Source organism: Rhinolophus sinicus, chromosome 17 (genome assembly GCF_057876585.1).
Source record: "Rhinolophus sinicus isolate RSI-liver-muscle chromosome 17, RSI-T2T, whole genome shotgun sequence".
Lineage (NCBI taxonomy): Eukaryota > Metazoa > Chordata > Mammalia > Chiroptera > Rhinolophidae > Rhinolophus > Rhinolophus sinicus.
Window position 1 is genome coordinate 197,225,629 of NC_142517.1, and position 17,887 is coordinate 197,243,515.

The 17,887-nt window shown below is 55.4% G+C and overlaps 1 protein-coding gene across 4 annotated transcripts in view; it reads right to left on the reverse strand.

Annotated features, from left to right (window-relative positions):
• Positions 1-4,076: 4,076 nt before the first annotated feature.
• CFAP65 (cilia and flagella associated protein 65) overlaps positions 4,077-17,887 on the reverse strand; it is a 34,020-nt gene continuing 20,209 nt past the window's right edge. For all 4 annotated transcript variants that reach the window (XM_074313489.2, XM_019741883.3, XM_088793925.1 and 1 more), the window contains 15 exons: positions 17,462-17,590; positions 13,849-14,025; positions 13,498-13,564; positions 13,241-13,351; positions 10,715-10,906; positions 10,459-10,614; positions 9,153-9,296; positions 8,772-8,885; positions 8,466-8,573; positions 7,155-7,199; positions 6,704-6,906; positions 6,177-6,305; positions 5,186-5,656; positions 4,374-4,511; positions 4,077-4,252 (listed from right to left, as the gene is read on the reverse strand). In XM_074313489.2, the coding sequence (XP_074169590.2) occupies positions 4,120-4,252; positions 4,374-4,511; positions 5,186-5,656; positions 6,177-6,305; positions 6,704-6,906; positions 7,155-7,199; positions 8,466-8,573; positions 8,772-8,885; positions 9,153-9,296; positions 10,459-10,614; positions 10,715-10,906; positions 13,241-13,351; positions 13,498-13,564; positions 13,849-14,025; positions 17,462-17,590 (2,317 nt within the window). In that variant the 3' untranslated portion in view covers positions 4,077-4,119. The remainder of the gene's footprint in view (positions 4,253-4,373; positions 4,512-5,185; positions 5,657-6,176; positions 6,306-6,703; positions 6,907-7,154; positions 7,200-8,465; positions 8,574-8,771; positions 8,886-9,152; positions 9,297-10,458; positions 10,615-10,714; positions 10,907-13,240; positions 13,352-13,497; positions 13,565-13,848; positions 14,026-17,461; positions 17,591-17,887) is intronic.

Below are 17,887 nucleotides of genomic sequence, written 5' to 3' on the forward strand. Positions count from 1 at the left end.
GGCAGGACAGCTGCCTCAGCTGTCTGTCTAGCCGTGGTCAAAAGAGAAAGGAGAGATGGAGTCAGATCAGCCCCAGTGGCCTGGCCTGAGCCTTGCTCCTCTTCACCTTCTGCCCTTCAATGGGTAGAGAAGAGTCTCCGAAAAAGATAGGGGTGTCACCCCGACCTTCAGCCCTGGAAGTCCCATTTGCAGCCCACATAGAAGCTACCTCTATTTTCTTTTGGGGGTAATTTCCCTTTACCAATGTAGGGTGGGGTAGGGGCTGTTTCCACATACCCTGCCTCTTCCTCCAGGTGACTGTGCGTTCCAACTCTTGCTACTCCAATCTCTGATCCTCCATCTTTGAATCCCTCCATCTCTCTGAAGTGTACATTTCTGATTATCTCACATTGTCTCTGTCCCTCTCCTCTCCTTTCTCTTGGGTTGTCTCTGCTTCTCTTTCTCTATAGCTCTTGCTTTTACTGTGTGTGTGTGTGTGTGTGTGTGTGTGTGTGTGTGTGTGTGTGGCGGGGCGGGCAGGGTGTCAGCAGCCTCTCTGAAAGTTCTCCTGTGGTTCTCACACCCCTCTGGGTTGCACCGTCTGACTGTCCACTGTCCTTCCGCTTGTGTTCTCAGCAGTCCTCTCATCCTTCTCCCTGCTTCCATGTCTAATCAGCTGTTTTCCAGTCCCAGCACTGCCCGCACTCCGAGCTCAGGCCCCTTTTCCGCTTTCTCCACTCCCTGCTCCCTCCTCTGCCCGGGGTGCTGACAGCGATGACAGGAAGCAGGCTCTAGCTGAGAGCTGGGCAGGGGTGGGGGGAGGGGGCCGCTTCGAACGCCAGCTGCTGAGCGCACCCCCTCACCCAGCCCAGCACCTGCAGGCCTGCCTGGTGCCTGGAGACTCCGCCCCCGGCCAGGCAGGGGAGGCGGGACCTGGATGAGAGGCCCATCACTGACAAGAGCCAGGAAATGCGGGTCTTGGGGATGGGGGGTGGAAGTCCAGGGAAATTAGACTCTGGGGTGGTGGGGGAAGGCAGGGGCTCTCTGTCACCAGGGCAGACCTCAGCCCACTGGTGGCCTCATTTCCTCACCACCCCGCCCCCAGGACTGCTATGTGTATGTATGTGTGTGTCTTGGGGGTCATTCCATGGGGAGTTGCACAGCCCCAGGATCTGGAATCCCAGAGCAGGGAGCTCTAGCCCCCTTCTGTGATTGGGGGAGTGGAGAGGAAGCCCTCAGAGACACAGGGAGGACCTGCCTGTGGAAGGTGCCCGTCCAGGCCCTTGACAGGCACATTATTCAGTGCCAGGCAAGAGGCGGATGGCTGGGCCCAGGACAGAAGCCGGATCGGGGAGGCCAGGATAGGGGCTGCACACACGCCAGCCTGGGACCCACGCATCTCCCCACCTTCCTGGCGCTGCTGCCTGAAGATCCCACCTGCAGCCCCTCCCCCCATATTTGCCTGGGATCTGTCAGAGCCGTCTCATCCCCACCCCCTTCCTTTCTCTGCTCCAAGGACTCAGCAGATCCCATGGGGCCTGAGGGTAGTTGGGTGAGGGATGGCAGTGGAGTGAGGCAGGGGTGGAGGAGACAAGGCAGCACCTTTAGCAACGTCCACGTTGGAGCTAGAAGGGACCAGCGACTCCTGACCCTCGTTCCCATCTGCCTGAGGGCTGCCTCTCCCTGGGTGTGTTGGGGTATAGCCAATGAAACTTCCTCACCCCATGGGGGAAATGAGGGCTCCTTATTGCTGTCTAAGGAGCCTTCCTTCCAGCCTCTACCTACAACTGGCCCCTCCCTCTGGGTTTGGTTCAGCATCTCCACCAATTTTGGGAGAGGGTATGGAGGACCCCTGGAGTCACAGGATGGAGACTGAGCTAGGGACTCAGACTGACCCCAGGCCTCGTATGCAGCCGTCCGTTCTAGGCTGTCCTAGCAGGACGTCAGGGGTCTGGGACAATCTCTATCCCCCTCCTCCCTGCCAGAACTTAGCACTTTGAGTCCCTGAAAAGGCGGTTGGTCTGTCGTAGGTTTGGATTGTAGCTAATGACCCATGGACTCCCACCTAAGCGGAGGGTCACTTAGACACACTCCACCTCCTGCTGACTGAAATAAGAGGCCTTGGGATTAAGAAGTTTGGGAGAGGTGGTGAGCTGCTGTGCCTGGGGACCCCATCAGGCAAGGGCTACGGGCCCTGTGTTTGTCCTTTCCAATCAGTCAGTCTGTCTCAAATATAGGAAGAGGGGCCAGGAAGATGGCAGGGAGTGAACCCTCAGGGCGACAGCACCAAAGAGATAAGGAGGGACTTGATCTATCCAGATTTTCCACACCTCACCGCTGTTGCTCCAACCCTTCCGCGGCCTCCAACTTCCCCGGTCAGGGGGCTCAGAAATACTGCTAGAAGCCCAGAAACCAGTATTTGGGGATTGGCAAGGCACTCCGCTGGAGGCCAGACCAAGCTTCTCAATGTGCAAATGAGAAAACCTGAAGAGAAGTGAGAAATGACTTGCCCAAGGCCACAGAGGTCGCTGAGACAGAGCGAGATCAGAAGCCAGGTTTCCACCTCCGGAAGGGCGCCTATTCCGTGCCAAAGCTCCCCTATGCCACCCGGTGGAACCTACTCGAAGGCCCGCGTTAACCGGAATGGAGCTGGGCAGCCCCGGAGTTGCGGGCCAGGGCAGTTCAAGGCAAGACCAGCGGGGCCGGATGAGAGCCGGATCTCCCCTGGGAGTGGCGCACAGCCTCTCCGGACTCGTATGGCGGCGGCGGCGGCGGCGGCGGCGGCAGGTGCCTGCGTGGCGATCCGGCTGGGCCCCCGGGCGGGTGCTGAGAGGCCACCCCTGCCTCACGCGAGCCGAACGAACAAAACGCTCAGGTCCGGTTTGTGCGAGGGGCTCGTCGCGGGGCGGGAGCAGAGGGCCCGGGGCCTGGCGGTGGCCCTCGGTGATCTTCTAGTCCTGGTCTTCCGCGAGCGCAGTGTCCAACAGCGCTCCGCCAGCCGCCGCCCTCACCTGCGCGCATCTGCGGCTGACACGTCGGCGGCCGGGGCGGCCACCACAGGTGTGCACCTGGCCCACCCCTCCCTTTCTGGCCACCCTCCACCCGACCGGGCCCTGCTTGGCTTGGTCCCCAGTGTACGCCCCGGAGCTTGTGCGGAAGCCCCAGCTCAGCGCGCTCTTATACGGCCTGTTAAATCCCCGCCCCTAGACACACATACACACACGCACACTCACACCTGTCCGGGCGCCCGTTTGTTCGGGGCAAATATTGACTCAAAGGAGGTGGAGCGCTCCCCCCCCCCCCCCGGAGATCTGGGGCCGGAGCTCCTCCGAGGCAGTGTGTGGCGGGTATGTGTTGGGGGGGGGGTTGTCGGGACCTGGGCGCCTCTGGAACAACACCAGATGTCACTTTTCCACCCACCTGCTCCTGGCGGGGGAGGGTGAAGGTGGGAGGAGCCGAGGAGCCGAGGACAGAGGCTGTCTGGCAGAGGTTGGGGGGAGTAGGAGGTGGGTATCCTAGGGAAGGCGGGACATCCCTTGATCTGAGGATTCAGATTCACAGAGGGAGTCGCTTGTAGGGTCTGTGGCCCGCTGTTTACCGGTGACCTCTACCCGCGTCCCAGAGTCTAGTTTTTGGCCCTCCGCGACGTGTCTCGGCTTCCCTTCCTTCCCAACCGCTTAGCAGAGTCCCAGGTGCCCGGCAGCTGCTAAAAAAAAGGCTGGTGGCGGGACGGCGGGGCGGCAGGGCGGCGGGGCAACTGAGCCTTGGAGCAGGCGTGGCGGAGAAACAGGAGGGGTGGTCCACTCGCCCCGCGGCCACCTGCTGCATTGACCAGGCCTGGCGCTAAGGCCAGCCAGCCCCGCCGGAAGCGCCCTCCACTGGCCAGACCAGGTCCAGCGCCCGGCAGCGAGCGGCGACACCTCTCGCTTAGCTGAGGTGTGCGGTGGAGAGGCGCAACCTCCCAGCCCCCTAAGTCTCCAATGAATCGCTGCCCATCGGTCCATCTTGGCCGCTCCCACCATCTGTCCCCCTCAGCGCGCGCGAATTGTTCCCGCGTCGGGGAAATAAAGTCAAGGCAGATATAGAAAAAACGTCTAGATGCTTTACTGGTAGGGCGGTGGAGAGGGGGCCCGGCAGAACCTAGGGAAGGAAGTCGTAGCGGCTGGGCGCTGGCGTCCGCGAAGAGTCGGTAGGGGGCGGCGCCACCAGCCGGGACGTCTCGGTTTGCTGTGGACCTAAGGACGCCGTCGGCAGCAAGTCCGGAGCGACAATCCTGGAAGATACAAATCCCGGGTAAAGGTGAGGGCGAAGCTTCGGGCCAAGTCAGCCCACCCCTGCCGCCCGCCGCGCCCTTGCGGCGCTGTCCGCGCGGCGGCAGGCCGGAGCGCTCCCACCTGGGGAAGCTGAGTGGAGGCAGGGTGATGACGCGCGGCCGCGAGGTGAGCACCACCTCCCCGCGGCTCGCCTCCACCAGGATGTTCTGGATCATATTCTCCAGCAGCGCCTCCTGCAGGTTGGCGAAAGCCGGGAGCCTGCGGGGAACGCAGGCGCGGGTGTCAGCGCCACCACCGCCAGGCTCGGCGTTCTCCGCTGGCCTCCTCTGTACTGTACCTTGTGCCTCGTGCTCTGTGTGGATTCTCATTTAACTCCCCACCTTCCCAACACTACGAGGCATCCTTGGTGCAATTTTACAGACACTCAAACTATGGTTTAAAGAGCCCAAGTTGCCAAACGTCATGCAAGTGATGGGATTTGAACTCAGGCCATCATAGTCCCCATCACAGCCAGGTTTGGGGAAAGGCATCCAGCGATGAGATGGCGGACAAGGGACTGGGTGGGGCCTAGGGAATCCCAACCTAGACAGAGAGCGCCACAGAGCAGTCCCAAGGGAAGGTGGTGCAAAAAGAGGTGGTACGTCTCTCCTGGTTCTAGAAACACATTTAAGAGAACTTAAAGACTATAACTACCCTCCTCAAAGTGGTGTGATGGTGAATGTTAATAGCTGGGTCTTGGAGAAAAAAAATTAAAGCTCGGATAGCCTTTCTGTAAACACTCCCACCCAGGCCTTATGCTACCAAAGTAATGTCAGTAACACGGAGTTGGGCAGGGACGCACACAGCAGAGGCCGTCCCAGTATACCATCGCCTCCTAGGATCCGTCTGCACACAGCCCCCTTCCAGACCCTCACCTGGGTCTGGCTGCTCACCGGCTGATGGCCTCCTTCTGGTCCTGCTCTTGCTCCTCCTTCACCATGACCTTCAACTGCTGCTGCCACTGCCATTTCAGGGACTCCTGGGACCCGGGCTCAGTCCCTGCCCAGGTCAACTTCTCTTCCTGCTCCTCTGTCACCGCCTCCTCCTCCAGCTTCTCCTTTCCCATCTCCTCCTCCTCTTTCATCTCTTCCTCTTCCCCCTCCAGCTCCTCTTCTTCTTTGCCCTTCTTCTCCTCGTCCCCTCCTTCCTTCTCCCCCAGCGTCCATTTGTCCTCCTCCTGCTCCTTGCCTTCCCTGTCTTCCCAGCTGCTGGAGGACGGAGACAGGCCTGGCACTATGTGCAGGCTGCTGCTCTGGGCCATGAACCTGGCCGACTGCTCATTCCAGAACTGGCAAAAGTAAGGCATCTGCTCTACCAGGCTCTGGTCCACGGCCTCATGGAACGTCTTGTCTTCCAGCAGACCCCTGGGTGGCAGGGAGGAAGAGAAGATCCTTGCGGAGAGGCCTTGCAGGCCCCTGTGGAGCTCTGGTTTCAGGGGTCACCCAAGGGGTGGTTATTGCCTACTACGTCCACAAACAGGTGCTGGGTGGGGGAGGTGCTTGGTCCACTGCCCCTCCCATTCTTCTTTACAGGAAGGTATCTCTGGGACCCATGGAGTCTTAGAGGAGAACATTACGTGGCGGAGGCAGAGACAGGATGTCAGAGCTACACAGATGAGGGACGGCAATCCTGGGGAGAATGTGAAGTGGCTCCAGAACCCGTCTACTAGCCATGGACAAGGCAGCACTCAGGACCCCGCCTTGAGGATCCCTTGAGCCAACTCTATTAGAGTTGCACTGTCCTGGAGAGCCTTGGGATTTTGCGAGGAAGTCCTACTTTTCAGGAGAGGAAGGGCTGGGACTTCAGGGGCTATGGGTGGACCCAGAGTTGACTGAATGAACTGGAAAGATGGGGAGGTGAGGGTCCAGGGGGTGGGCAGGTCACCTGATGATGGAGGTAAGACAGTCAACCAGAAGCTGCTTCCCCCGCTTGGAGACAGGCACCCACGTGTCAGGGGATTCTTTCTCAGAAGCCTCCAACTCCTCCCTGGCGCACTTCCTCTTTGGCAGCTCCCTGGGGCAGGCCAGGACGCTGAGTGGCCTCGGCAAGCCACCATGCTGGGGTTGGGGGCATGAGCGGGGTGGTGGCCTCACAGTTATGAGGACATAGATGAGTCTGGGGAGGTCCCAGTCTTAACCCAAACATGGTGCTACTGCATGTGGGGAACTAAGCCTGACTCTCAGAATCCATGCAGGAACTGGAGAGGCCCAAGTTGGAAAGGAAGGAATGGGGGATGGGGAGGCCTAAAGGGGCTTCCCAGGGGACGCTGGCTCTTTTCCCCTCTCCTCATAAGGGCCTAAGCAATAATGGGGGCATCCTGGGCCCACCCAGCCCTCAGCAAGGGTTGGGTCTGAAGTGAGAGAGGGGACAGAAAGCAGAGGAAGGACACCCCTCCCTCCCTGACAGTTCACCGGTGCAAGAAGTATCGGTGAAAGTCGGAGAAGAAGTTGGCCAGGAAGTAGTCGGTGGCGTGGGCTCGGGCTGTGAGGCCCAAGCAGAGCGTGCCTGGCGAGGGTGGCTGGGGGCATGGCCAGGATGTCTCCTCCTTTGGGATCTTAAGATTCCAGCTGGCGGGCCGGTTGAGAGTCTGCTGTTTCTTGATGGGGGGCAGTGTCTTTGGGAAGGGAGAGGCATGGATTTGGGAGAGGAGAGGCAGGGGTTTGGGGACTACACTCTTGTCACTGATGGGTCCCTAACCCCCCAACCACACCTTTTGGTCCACGCAGGGGTTTGACTCTACCCATTGGCACTTTCATCCCTCCCTTCTAAGAGGCTGGACCAACGGTGGGAGGCATCTCTGAGAGCAAGCAAGGACCCTCTCAAGTTATCCCAAGGAGATGGGCCTGGGGCTTATGGCCTTACCTTATACCTCCTCACAGGTTCACAGGCTGTACAATATGCCCTTCTCTGAGGAAGCAAAGAGACCCCTGTTTAGGGTACAAGAGGCCTAGAGGGAATCCCCGTCTTCCTACCCTTCCTGCTGACCCACCAAAGGCCTGAAACCAATGGCAGGACAAGGCTACCCTCTTGGTCCTGCACAACTCCTACCCATACCCTCTTCCAGAACCTTCCCTAGTGAAGTGCATCCTGCAGTCAAGGAAAATATGATTATCCAATTCAAGGAAAGAAGACATGCCACCAAACATGTGCAGGATGCCCCAAGGGAGCTTATCCTGTGCCCTGGAGCTTTGTGGTTTCGTATGATAAGGAAGCAGCTTCCCTTATTAAGACTTAATTGAGAAATCCCTTCTTCCGTGCCCTTAGGACATGATTTGCATTCACAGTTGGGCCAGAGCTTCAGAGGGAGGCAGTTCCTCTTTGGGGGTTCAGTGTGATGGAAACAGAGGTGATCAAGGTACAATACCAGTGTGGGGGAGCTATGAGATCAGGGGGAGGAACCAAGACAGACGTTTTGTCTCCCATTTATTATTGGTCTCCCCCCCCCACAAAAGCTAATAGCCCATGTTTAGTGAATGCTTACTGGGGGCCAGGCACTGTTGTAGGCACTTTACATGTATTAACTCATTTAATCTTCCCAACAGCGCTCCGGAGCAGATAATATTTTACTTGCATTTAAAAATATTTTTTAAACTTTTATTTTTAACCTTGGGATATTTCAAACATACATAAAAGTGGCGAGAATGCTACAAAGAAACCTCCATTGCCTACTACCCAGCTTCTACAATTAGCAACTCATGGCCAGTCTTTTCTCACCTACACCTCCCCTCTGGATTATCTTGAAGCCAGTCCCAGACGTCATATTATCCCCACTTTACAGCTGATGTACCTGAGAGGTTAAATACCTTGACCAAGATCACCGAGCTAGAAATCATCCAAGTCAGGAATCACAACGGGGCAACTAGTTCCCAGAGCCTGCACCCCAAACCACCATGACGCACTGTCCTCCACCAGAAGGTGACCTCTATCTTGTTTCCCCCAGGTCCCCAGGACCCCACACTTAGAAGGCACTTGTTAAATATCGAAGTAAGGAAAGGGCAGCCAGCCTTCTGTATCCAGAGAGTCTCTTGGGGAGATGCTATGCTTAGTTTAATGAAAGAAATCACATCTCTTAGGGCATGCTGGCCAGTTTTGCATGGATCACCACCTCTGTCCCCTCTAGTAAGGCCAATCAGAAAGATGTGTGGTGTTCAAGGCCCACTGTGCCCTCCGCACCTTCACTGTCCTGTCTGTGATGGTGAACTCTGCTTCCTGCCGCACACTCTCGTCCTCCCACTCCTGTAGATCCTTACGGTACTGCTCTAGGAGGGCCTGCTGGTAGACCTGTGGCCCAGGACAAGGAGAGAGAAGATGAAGGTCTGGGGGGCCTGTAGCCAGGCCTCGTTCTGGGCCTGTGCTGTGGGGCACCCCACTCTACCAGGGGCTGGCTCTCTCTGGGGAGCTGGGGATCTCATAGCCCACCCCACCTACCAGGACTGGGAGCTGTGCTCCAACCCAGCTTCTCTCTAGGGCTGGTCCTACCTTGCATACCAGGTCAATGCTATAGAAACTGGCATGCACTGAGGCCTCCAGAGTCACCACGAATGGGATCATCTCTTCAGGAGCCACCTTCCCTTTCATGGGACTCACGGACACCTGTTGATTTGGGGAAGGAGTCTCTGGAGCGTCACAGGGATGGGATGGGACAAGATCAGATGGAGTGGGATGGGGTAGGATGGGAAGGGATGGGATGAGACAGAACAAGGTGGGATGGGATGAAGTGGGATGGGGTGGAATGGGATGTAATAGGGTGGGGTGGGATGGGGGGGGAAGGAATGGGTGAGACAGAACAAGATGGGTGGGATGGGGTAGGTCTGGAGCCCTGCTGGAGGTTCTGACTCCATGGACGCAGGAGACTCTTACCTTCCCGAAATCTAGGGACTTCAGTTGCCAGACAAAGACAATTGTCTCATTCTTGGAGAGGTTGTTGAGGAATAGCAGGCGCCTGCACTTGCTCTGCACAGGAATGTTTCCCAGGGAGATGTGAGACTGGGACAGGAAGACATTCTGTTGGTGGAGAAAACACAACAGCAAGTTTGGGAGGTGAAGAAATAATAACCATAGCAACCACTGCCAGTTACTGAGTGCTTTCAACAGGCCAGGTACCACAGTAGGCAATTTACATGCCTTTGATCCTCCCAATAGCCATCTGATATAGGCACTACTTTTGTCCCCATTTTAAAGATATGCTGCCAAGCTTCAGAGAGCATAAATATTTTCTCCAAAGGTCTCTCACTGGTACAGCTGGGATAAACCCAGTCTCACTGTAAAGCCTATGATTTTGACCACTAACATGGGTTTGGAAGGGCTGAGAAATCAGAATTTGCATAGAGAACACAGACCACATCATTTGAGTCTCTAAAGGATGGTTGTAAATTCATGGGTGGTCAGCTGTTGGTATTGTCACTGGGCACAGAAGAGGAGCTGTGTTGCAGGGGTGTCTGGAAAGACTGAGGCCACATGAAAGGGACACTTTTTCTCTGTCCAGACTGAGTACCTCCAGGACTGGGACTTTGTCTGACTCTTCTGTGTGTCCCCAGGGCCTCCACAGTGTTGGTCCTGCAGTAAGTGTCCAAAAAGGGTAGGAGCAGAAGTGGGGACAGGCAAACACATGAGTGGATAGCACCTGGATGGATGCATGGAAGGATGGATGGAGAATTGGGTGGATGGATAGATAGATACATGGATGAGTAAACGGGCATGTGGGTCAATGGGGAGATGGGTAAGTGGATGGATGAATGGGTCAGACCTCTCAACAGTGAGGAGTGTGTGAACTAAAGGCAGTTATCGACCCCAGATATCTTTCAGCAAAATCCATCTAGGTCTAGGGGAGGGACCGTTCTGTTTGAAGGTAATACCTTAGAGCCCTAGAGTGGGAGAGCTTCTTTCCACCCCTTCGAATAACCCCATCCCAATGCCCAGAGGAGAGAGCAGCATGGAGGGCCCTACAGCCAGTGGACTGGCTTGAGCAGGAACACCTGTGGGCACTAGGTGGCAGGGTAAGCCTCTGCTGGAGCTAGTGCTGCCTCCTAAATGTGGAGGAGGGCTGGTTCCAGGCTCCACCTCGGTATGCCTCTTCTCAACATCATCTCTTTTCCTTTCCAGCCTCTCCATCCCTCTGCACTGGCCACCCTGGGCCCTCAGGCCTTCCCAGCTCCCTTCCCCTTACCTGTCCAGGAACCATCAGCTTTGAGTGTATGGAGCTGTTGTCCCCTGAGATGTTGTGGAAAGGGGCTGTGTCTCCCATGACATGGGGGTCATAGCCCACTCCCTGAAAGCAGATGGTGGCTGAGTCCCATCCCAGGATATGTATGGGCACGTCTGCCTGGGGAGTTCGGAGGATGGAGGAAGGGACTGGTCAGAGCATGGCCTGCTGAGGAGGCCAACTCCACCCCCACCCCACGTCAGCCCAGGCTGCTGTTCACCGTGTAGGTCTTGGCCTCGAGAGGTGAGAAGATCCACAAGACCTGAGCAGTTGTGCCTGGCTGGATCTCCCCTTGGGGGTTGAGGCAGCAGAAGATGGGGTGATTGAAATTTTTTTCCTGAACCTGCGACAGGACGTCGGTCTGGATCTCATATGTCACAGGCACCGAGCCACTGTTATACAGCTCATAAATCTGCAGGGGTGAGAAGAGGGAGACCTCCAAACTAGCTCAGGGCTCCAATGCAGACAGCCTGCGATTCTGTGTCCATCGCGGGAAGCCAGGTGGATCTCCACAATGTTACACGTACAGTCCCAGAGCTCCCCTAAATACCTCCTATTTCCCTTATGGCTTCATCACCCAAGAAGTATATAACTGTGTTTTCAGCCTATGACATTTTACGGTAATCTGTAATCCTTATTTGATTTGCTCTCAATTTACCGTTGTCGAGGTATAAGGGGACGCTAATGCTCATGTCCCCAGTGTCAGAATTTAGGGAAATGTCCATGCACGCATCATCCAGACCCTTCATCATTTTCTAGGCTCTGGTTCTAATCACCTGTGAGGCTGTCGCTTTCCACGTCTGCCATTAGAGGCAGTCCTGCTTTATAAGGGAGCTTTATAACGCAGATAAGGGAGCGGAGGGATGGTATGAGGTACCCCAAGACTAACTGCAAAGTTTGGGAATCACCAAACATCTTAGAAGAAAACCAGAGCTCTTCTGGTGCAATCCTTCATTTTAGAGACAAGAAGACGGGACACAGAGAAAATATAGAGTTCATCTGGATTGAGGCCCGGCCCCCTCATCTTTCTCAGACCCAATCCTGAAAATGCTGACTTTTATTCTCTAGCCTGGACCACCCTCTGAACCCCAGACCTGGTACCAACTTCTACTTGACAACCTCTCTTGGTTGTCTCATAGGCATCTCAAATTTTGCCAAAAGCAAACTCTTCACTCTTAAATACCTGTTTCCTGCCCCCTCCCCCCCACGCCCTGTAGCTCCCTTCAGCAAATAGCACGACATATTCCCAGTAGCTCAAACTAAGAATCCAATGTATCCTCAATCCCTCCCTTTTGCTTACCTCCTGGATCCAATCCCCAGCAAGTCCCAATGATTCTGCCTCCAAAATGTAAATTGAATCTGTTCACTTCTCTCTATTTCTATTGCCCTGTTGCAGGTCCAGGCTACCATCTGTCATCATCTCATGAATAAAGGAGGAAGCGTGGCCACAGTTGTACAGTTTGACTGGAGGCACAACTGGGTCTCCTGGCTCCAGATCTGGGGGCGTTTTCCAATGTCTGTGTTCAGGGCCACAGGGGAGTGGTCTGGTCTCTCTGGAAAGCTCTCCTGGGGGCACATGAGTCTTCGCCTTCCTTTTTGAGTCTCTGGGCTTCTGCAAGCTTGGACACACCCAGCTCTGGGTGGGCTGCTGGGAAGCCAGTGAGGTGGAGGGTGGTGTAGGGAAGTGAACAGATCTCGGGGATAAGGGACCCTCTCTCAGTCCAGTTAAGCCCCTTTCCTGCCTCTAGGCTGAGTGGCTGGAGGCCCCTGCCCGGAAACACGAGGGCTTCTACACGATTTGAAATTTCAGAGCTGTGAAATGTTTGAGAAAATCTGTTTGTTTTTTGGAAATTTCCAATATATTTTTTTAGAACAAAGGAACCTGATTCCCTTTAACTAATAAAAAAATTCTATAGCTTCGTGCGAATTCACATTCCAGTTTTTCACATTCAAAAAAAATCTCCTTGGAGCAGTGATTTTCAAACTGGCTGAGACCTATTAGTGAGCAGGTCATGAAACCAATATAGTGGGGGTGTATCCAGCATAAAAACAACGGAACAGAATACAATAAAAACAAAAACAAAGTATGTCTCATGTAGTAGTGTATGTACTGATTTGTGATCCCGTGTGTCCCCGAAAATAAGACCAAGCCAGACAATCAGCAATAATGCGTCTTTTGGAGCAAAAATTAATATAAGACCCGGTCTTATTCTACTATAATATAAGACCAGGTCTATAATATAATATAATATAATATAATATAATATAATATAATATAATATAATATAATATAATATAATATAATATAATACCAGGTCTTATATTAATTTTTGCTCCAAAAGGCACATTACAGCTGATTGTCGGCTAGGTCTTATTTTCGGGGAAACAGGGTACTTTTGTTTCAGTTGCGTGTGTAGTATGTACTGGGTTATCATCCAAAATATATTAGTGTTGTTTATGGTCAAAGAAGTTTGAAGAACCCTGTGCTAGAGGGGGGAAAAACCCTTGTTCTGCATGGGAATGAGATCTGGCAGAGGGGTGAACACGAGGCACCAGGAAGCTGAAGCCTCTCGCCTGGGGTCTCTCCCAGTTCCTCCATCTCGAGGTTCAACCTGCAGCCCCACCTCTTAGAGTGAGGGCTTCTAGGGGGCAGGGTCTTTGTCACCCTGTCAAGGGCTGATGCAGATAGACACACAAAGGTCAACAGGAAGGCCTCTTGGTGAGCAGAGTGATGTAGACCACTCACCTGCCGTGGGGGCAGTGTGTCACCAATGGGGACAGGGATGAATTGGTGGCTAGTGGAGGTGAAGTACACATACTTCTGCTCCTGCTTCACTGTGACGCCTATGAAATTTAGCTGGAAATAGAGAGCTCATGAGTAACACGCTTCCCCGAGAGGAAGTGAAGCACCCAGTGGAGAGATGGGCCCCCCCGCTCCCTGGGGGGCACAGTTCCCTGCTCCTCTCTTAGTTGTCCAGGACAGGCCCAGGGCTGGGACCTCACCAGGATCTCCCGGCCGTGGGACACCTTGAAGAGCACCGGGAGGCGATCGGTGCCGATGAACAGGTGGCTGAAATGGAGGAGACAAGTCTGGGATGAGTTACGGAGCCCGGGCACACGTGGGAGAACAAATGGTCATGGCTGCCTGTGGCTTTGAGCCAGCTATCCCCTGGGAGTATGTGGAAGCCCCTGAGTTGGACAGAGCAAGAGAATTAAACCTCCCTTGCAGGTGGGAAAGTGGGGTCCTCCCAGGGTGGTGGCCACTTAGGGTACCCTGGAGTCCCAGTGCAAGGCCAGGCTCCTCCAGGAGCCAGGGGAAAGGGGGTCTCCAGGACCGGGCGGAGATGGGAGCACCTGTATTTGAGCTCCACCACCTGCTCCTGCCCGGGATTCAGGCTCCCAGCCTTGGGGCTGATGGAGAATATGCCATTGTCCTGCACGCGCATTTGGTGCAGCTCAGCGTAGTCAAACTCTGCTCGCTCTGCCCACAGCTCCAGGTCAATCTGCTGGTCACTTGGAAAGAGGAAGGCCCTGGGAGAGGAGTACAAAGGAAGCGGAGTGAAGCCCCTCAGTCAGAACAGACACGTGGGATCTCTGAGCCCCGGGTGGGCGGGACAGACGGAGGCCCCTCCACGCCTCTCCATTTCATCCTCCCCACCCCCCATTTGGCAAGCTGTCCCATGCATGGACGAGCAAACATGGTTGTTGTGGAGTCTCATTTCATAGTGGTCCCCAATCCCAGGACCAGGACCAGGGCTGTGGTGACGAAACAGAAAGCGAAGACTGGGGCTCCCCATCGTGGGTGCTAGGCGTCGAGGGGGTTGCTTGTATATGAGTGTCACTTGGCGCTGGCCATTAACCCTGGCAGGGGTTTCTGTGAAAAAACATTTGAGGCACCTAGGGATGCCAGCAACACTGACCAGGACCCCCCAAGAGGGAGGGTGTCCAGGCCAATTTGGGCACAGGGCCGGGAACAGGTGCCTCAGCAGGGCTGGTGCTCTGGAATCTGAAGCGAAGCTGAGTGTAGATTAACGCCTGAAATACCTCGCAATGGAGTCAAGTAGACATTGCACTCTAAGTAGCTGACAAAACAAGTGACAAAGGGGTCCCAAGACCACACTCTGAAAAGCAGGAACCCTTCATTCAGAGGGAAAGAGGTGGATTTGGAGAGGGAGCTGAGGAATGTCTTATTTTTTTTCCCATCACCCTTATATTGTCTGACTTTTTATAGGTGAATAAACCGCTTTCGTTGTTTTATCTGAGGGATATTGACCAGTAGCCAAACTGGGGATCTTGCTATTTTGGGGTCGTCTGGATAGTTTCAATGCCTCCGTTTCCCTCACCTCCTTCACCCAGTCTCCCTCTAAATAATCTCGAGCTCCTTTCCCCGCCATTCCTCTTGTGTGGCCACCCATCTGGGCACTGCTGGAGCCTCCCCGCCTGTCCTCCTGCCTCAGGCTGCGAATACGTTTCTCTCCCCACATCCCAGACCAGAGTGATTCGTCTTGAAAGTAGATCACGTCTTTGCTCCCCCATCCCAGCTTACATCCCTTCGATGCTCTCAGGAAGAAGTCCAAACTCACGAGGAGAAGGATTCCAAGGCATAGACCTGGGCCCTGGCCAGCCTCTCCAGCTGCATCCGGGGCCCGTCCCTCCCGTCCCAACAATGCTCTTGTCACTTTGTGCCCTTTTCTCTTACTCGTGTACATGCCAGGCGCTCTGGTGGAAGGCTCTTTGCAGCCTGCCTGCCTCTTCTCCCGAGGCTGCAAGTCTAGCTTGGTTGTCGCTTTCTCCAGGAAGCCTTTCTGATGCGTACCCCCCCCCACACACACTTCCAAAATGGAGTGAAGTGGCCCCAATGCTGCACACACCTCTTTCGTAGAACACATCACGCTCCACAGAAAGGTTGGTCTTCCCAGCCCTGTTACACCTGGAGGGCAGGACCTGGGCTCATCTGCATTTCTATTCTGAGAGCCAGCCTGGAGCCTGCAGCTAGGAAGCCCCAGTAAAGGTTTAGCCAGTGGCTTAATGAGTGCATGAGGGAATAAATGGTGTTAAACAGCCTCTGTAAGGAATCTCCCCTTGAATGCAAGGGCCCACATCTCACTGGAGCAAGGGCAGAGACATCAGAGCAAGAGGCTTGGAGTGAGTGGGCAGCAGTGTGGCTCCCTGTTTCCCCAGGCTCTCCTCATCCTTGGAATTCTCACTCCATCTGTCCTGCCTGCTGCCACCTCCAGACCAAGTCCACATTCCCCGTTTCTTGCTGGTCTTGGCAGGAATAAAACCTTCAGTCTGTTCTTTATAAGCTCGGCAGAGACTGACTAGAATTTTCAAAAATAGCCTTCTAAGGAATGGAAAGGAAACACAACACAAAAAGCCTAGGAGAGTCAAGCCGTCCAAGGAAGGTTTCCTGTGCTTGGAGTCCTGGAAGAAGCACAGACTGCCTTCCTGAACCTCAAATGATCTCCTGATGGATGGGCCCCGCTTGGCGGGCGCTCTGCCTGGGTTTCCTCCTGCCTCGGTTTCCAGCGACCTGGACCCTCTCCATGGAGAGTGTGAGCTGGCTTGCTTCTACACAAACACACACGCACACACAATTCACCCAAATACCCTGCTCCACGCCAGGACACAGGCCAACGCTGCTTTTCCCGTCCCCACCCCCGAGCCCCATGGGAGCTGGCTCCTAGCCACTCAAAGAGCCCAGTGAATGGCGGATCGAGAGCTCAAAGCAGGCCCAGGCCTTCCCCATCAGGCCAGAAGCCCGGCCTGCCAAGCTTCCTCAGTCATTCAGGGCCAGGGGCCCGTTATGCATAGTCCAGCCCTTCTCAGAGAGGAGCCACTTAATGAGCCAACTTCCCCAACTCCCTCCACCACAGGGAGGGGTGGGACAATCCAGAGAGTAAGGGGCGGCGATTGCACCCTTGCAGATGCAGCCTCCACCCCCGAGAGTCTCTTCTCAGGCAGGAAGATTCCTGAGATCTCAGATGCCCGTCTGCATATTTCCACGCTCATCCACCCACAGCCATACCCAGGCTGGACTCCTGGCTCTCACTCCCAAGCTTGACCCTGATGGGGACACTTCTCTCTCACCTCTGTTTAGCCAGGCGAAGTTGGAAGTCATCAAGAGGAAGTTTACTAGGAAATCGAGGCGCGTGGCAGAGGCAGAGAGGAAGAATAAGAAAAAGCCCTGGCATGGAAACGGGATGTTTACTGGGCACAAGTTCCGAGCCCCGTGGGAGGAAAGCCAAGCACAGGAAGGGCCAAGAGTGGCCGGCTGAGGGCTCCGGGCCTGAGCCCCATGTGACTGGAGAAGTACAGCTGGCCCGCGGCTTCACTGAGTCACACCAGCCTCCCTGACACTGCTCTGTGGCAGCGGATCTCCATCCATCCCTGCCGAGACCCTCCACTCGGCCCCATGCAGGCCTGGCCCCCATGGGATTGGGGCTCGCTCAGGGCTGCCCCAGGGTCCAGCTCAGTGGCTAGTACACAAGAGCAGGTCAAAGCCTTACTGACTAACTGGTGTAGGCGGGGACTTTGGAGCTGGACAAATCTGGGTTTGAACCTGGCTCTGCCTGCTGACAGCTGAGTGCTCTTGGCTGAGTCCTTAGCCTCCCATCTGTGAATGAGTCCGCAGATGAGGATTTTCTCACAGGGTTGGGGCGAGGCTTAGAGGAGAAAAGGCTTGGAAAGCACAGTGCCTGGCATGTAGCAGACACCCAGTGGGCACTTCTCATTCACTAGATATTGAGATGCCCATGCCAGTCTCCAGCACGGTGGTTCCACCACTTCTCAGCCTATTGACATGTGTCATCCTGCTGGACCCCAATTCCACCCTGGCCTCCACACCCCATCAATGGGGGACCCGCTCTTTGCAGACACCAGGCAGCCAGGTCTGCCCCCAGCAAGAGAAAACCTCCAGCATCTGCCTCCCGGGCCCCCCAGGCACCCCCTTCCAAGCCAGCCATACCAGTGCAGGGGCACCCCTCCGCTGTTCTTCAGGGCCAGGAGCACCACAGAGGGTGGGGCTTCTATGGGCGCTGCTCCAAAATTGAAGTCCAGCTTCAGTGGGGTGAAGACAGGGGGGATCTGGCTCGTGCTGGGTGGGGCAGAGAAACGGGCTCAGAGACAGGCATGCGGACAGGGTGGGGCCCTCCCTGGGTGGCTGGCTTGGCGCGCCCTCCCTGGGTGGCTGGCTTGGCGCGCATCTCCCCACAGGTGGGAATTAGAGACTCTGGGACTCAGGGGCAGGGTGGGCTAGCACTTCTGGTCTCAAGCCAATTCCTGCCTTCTCCAGGCCCCTCCAGGGATGGGCAAGAATTGGCAGGGAGATAGAGAGCCATTTCTTGGACTGGGCCTGGTGCTGGGAATGTGGGCAGAGAGCTCCAAGAATATT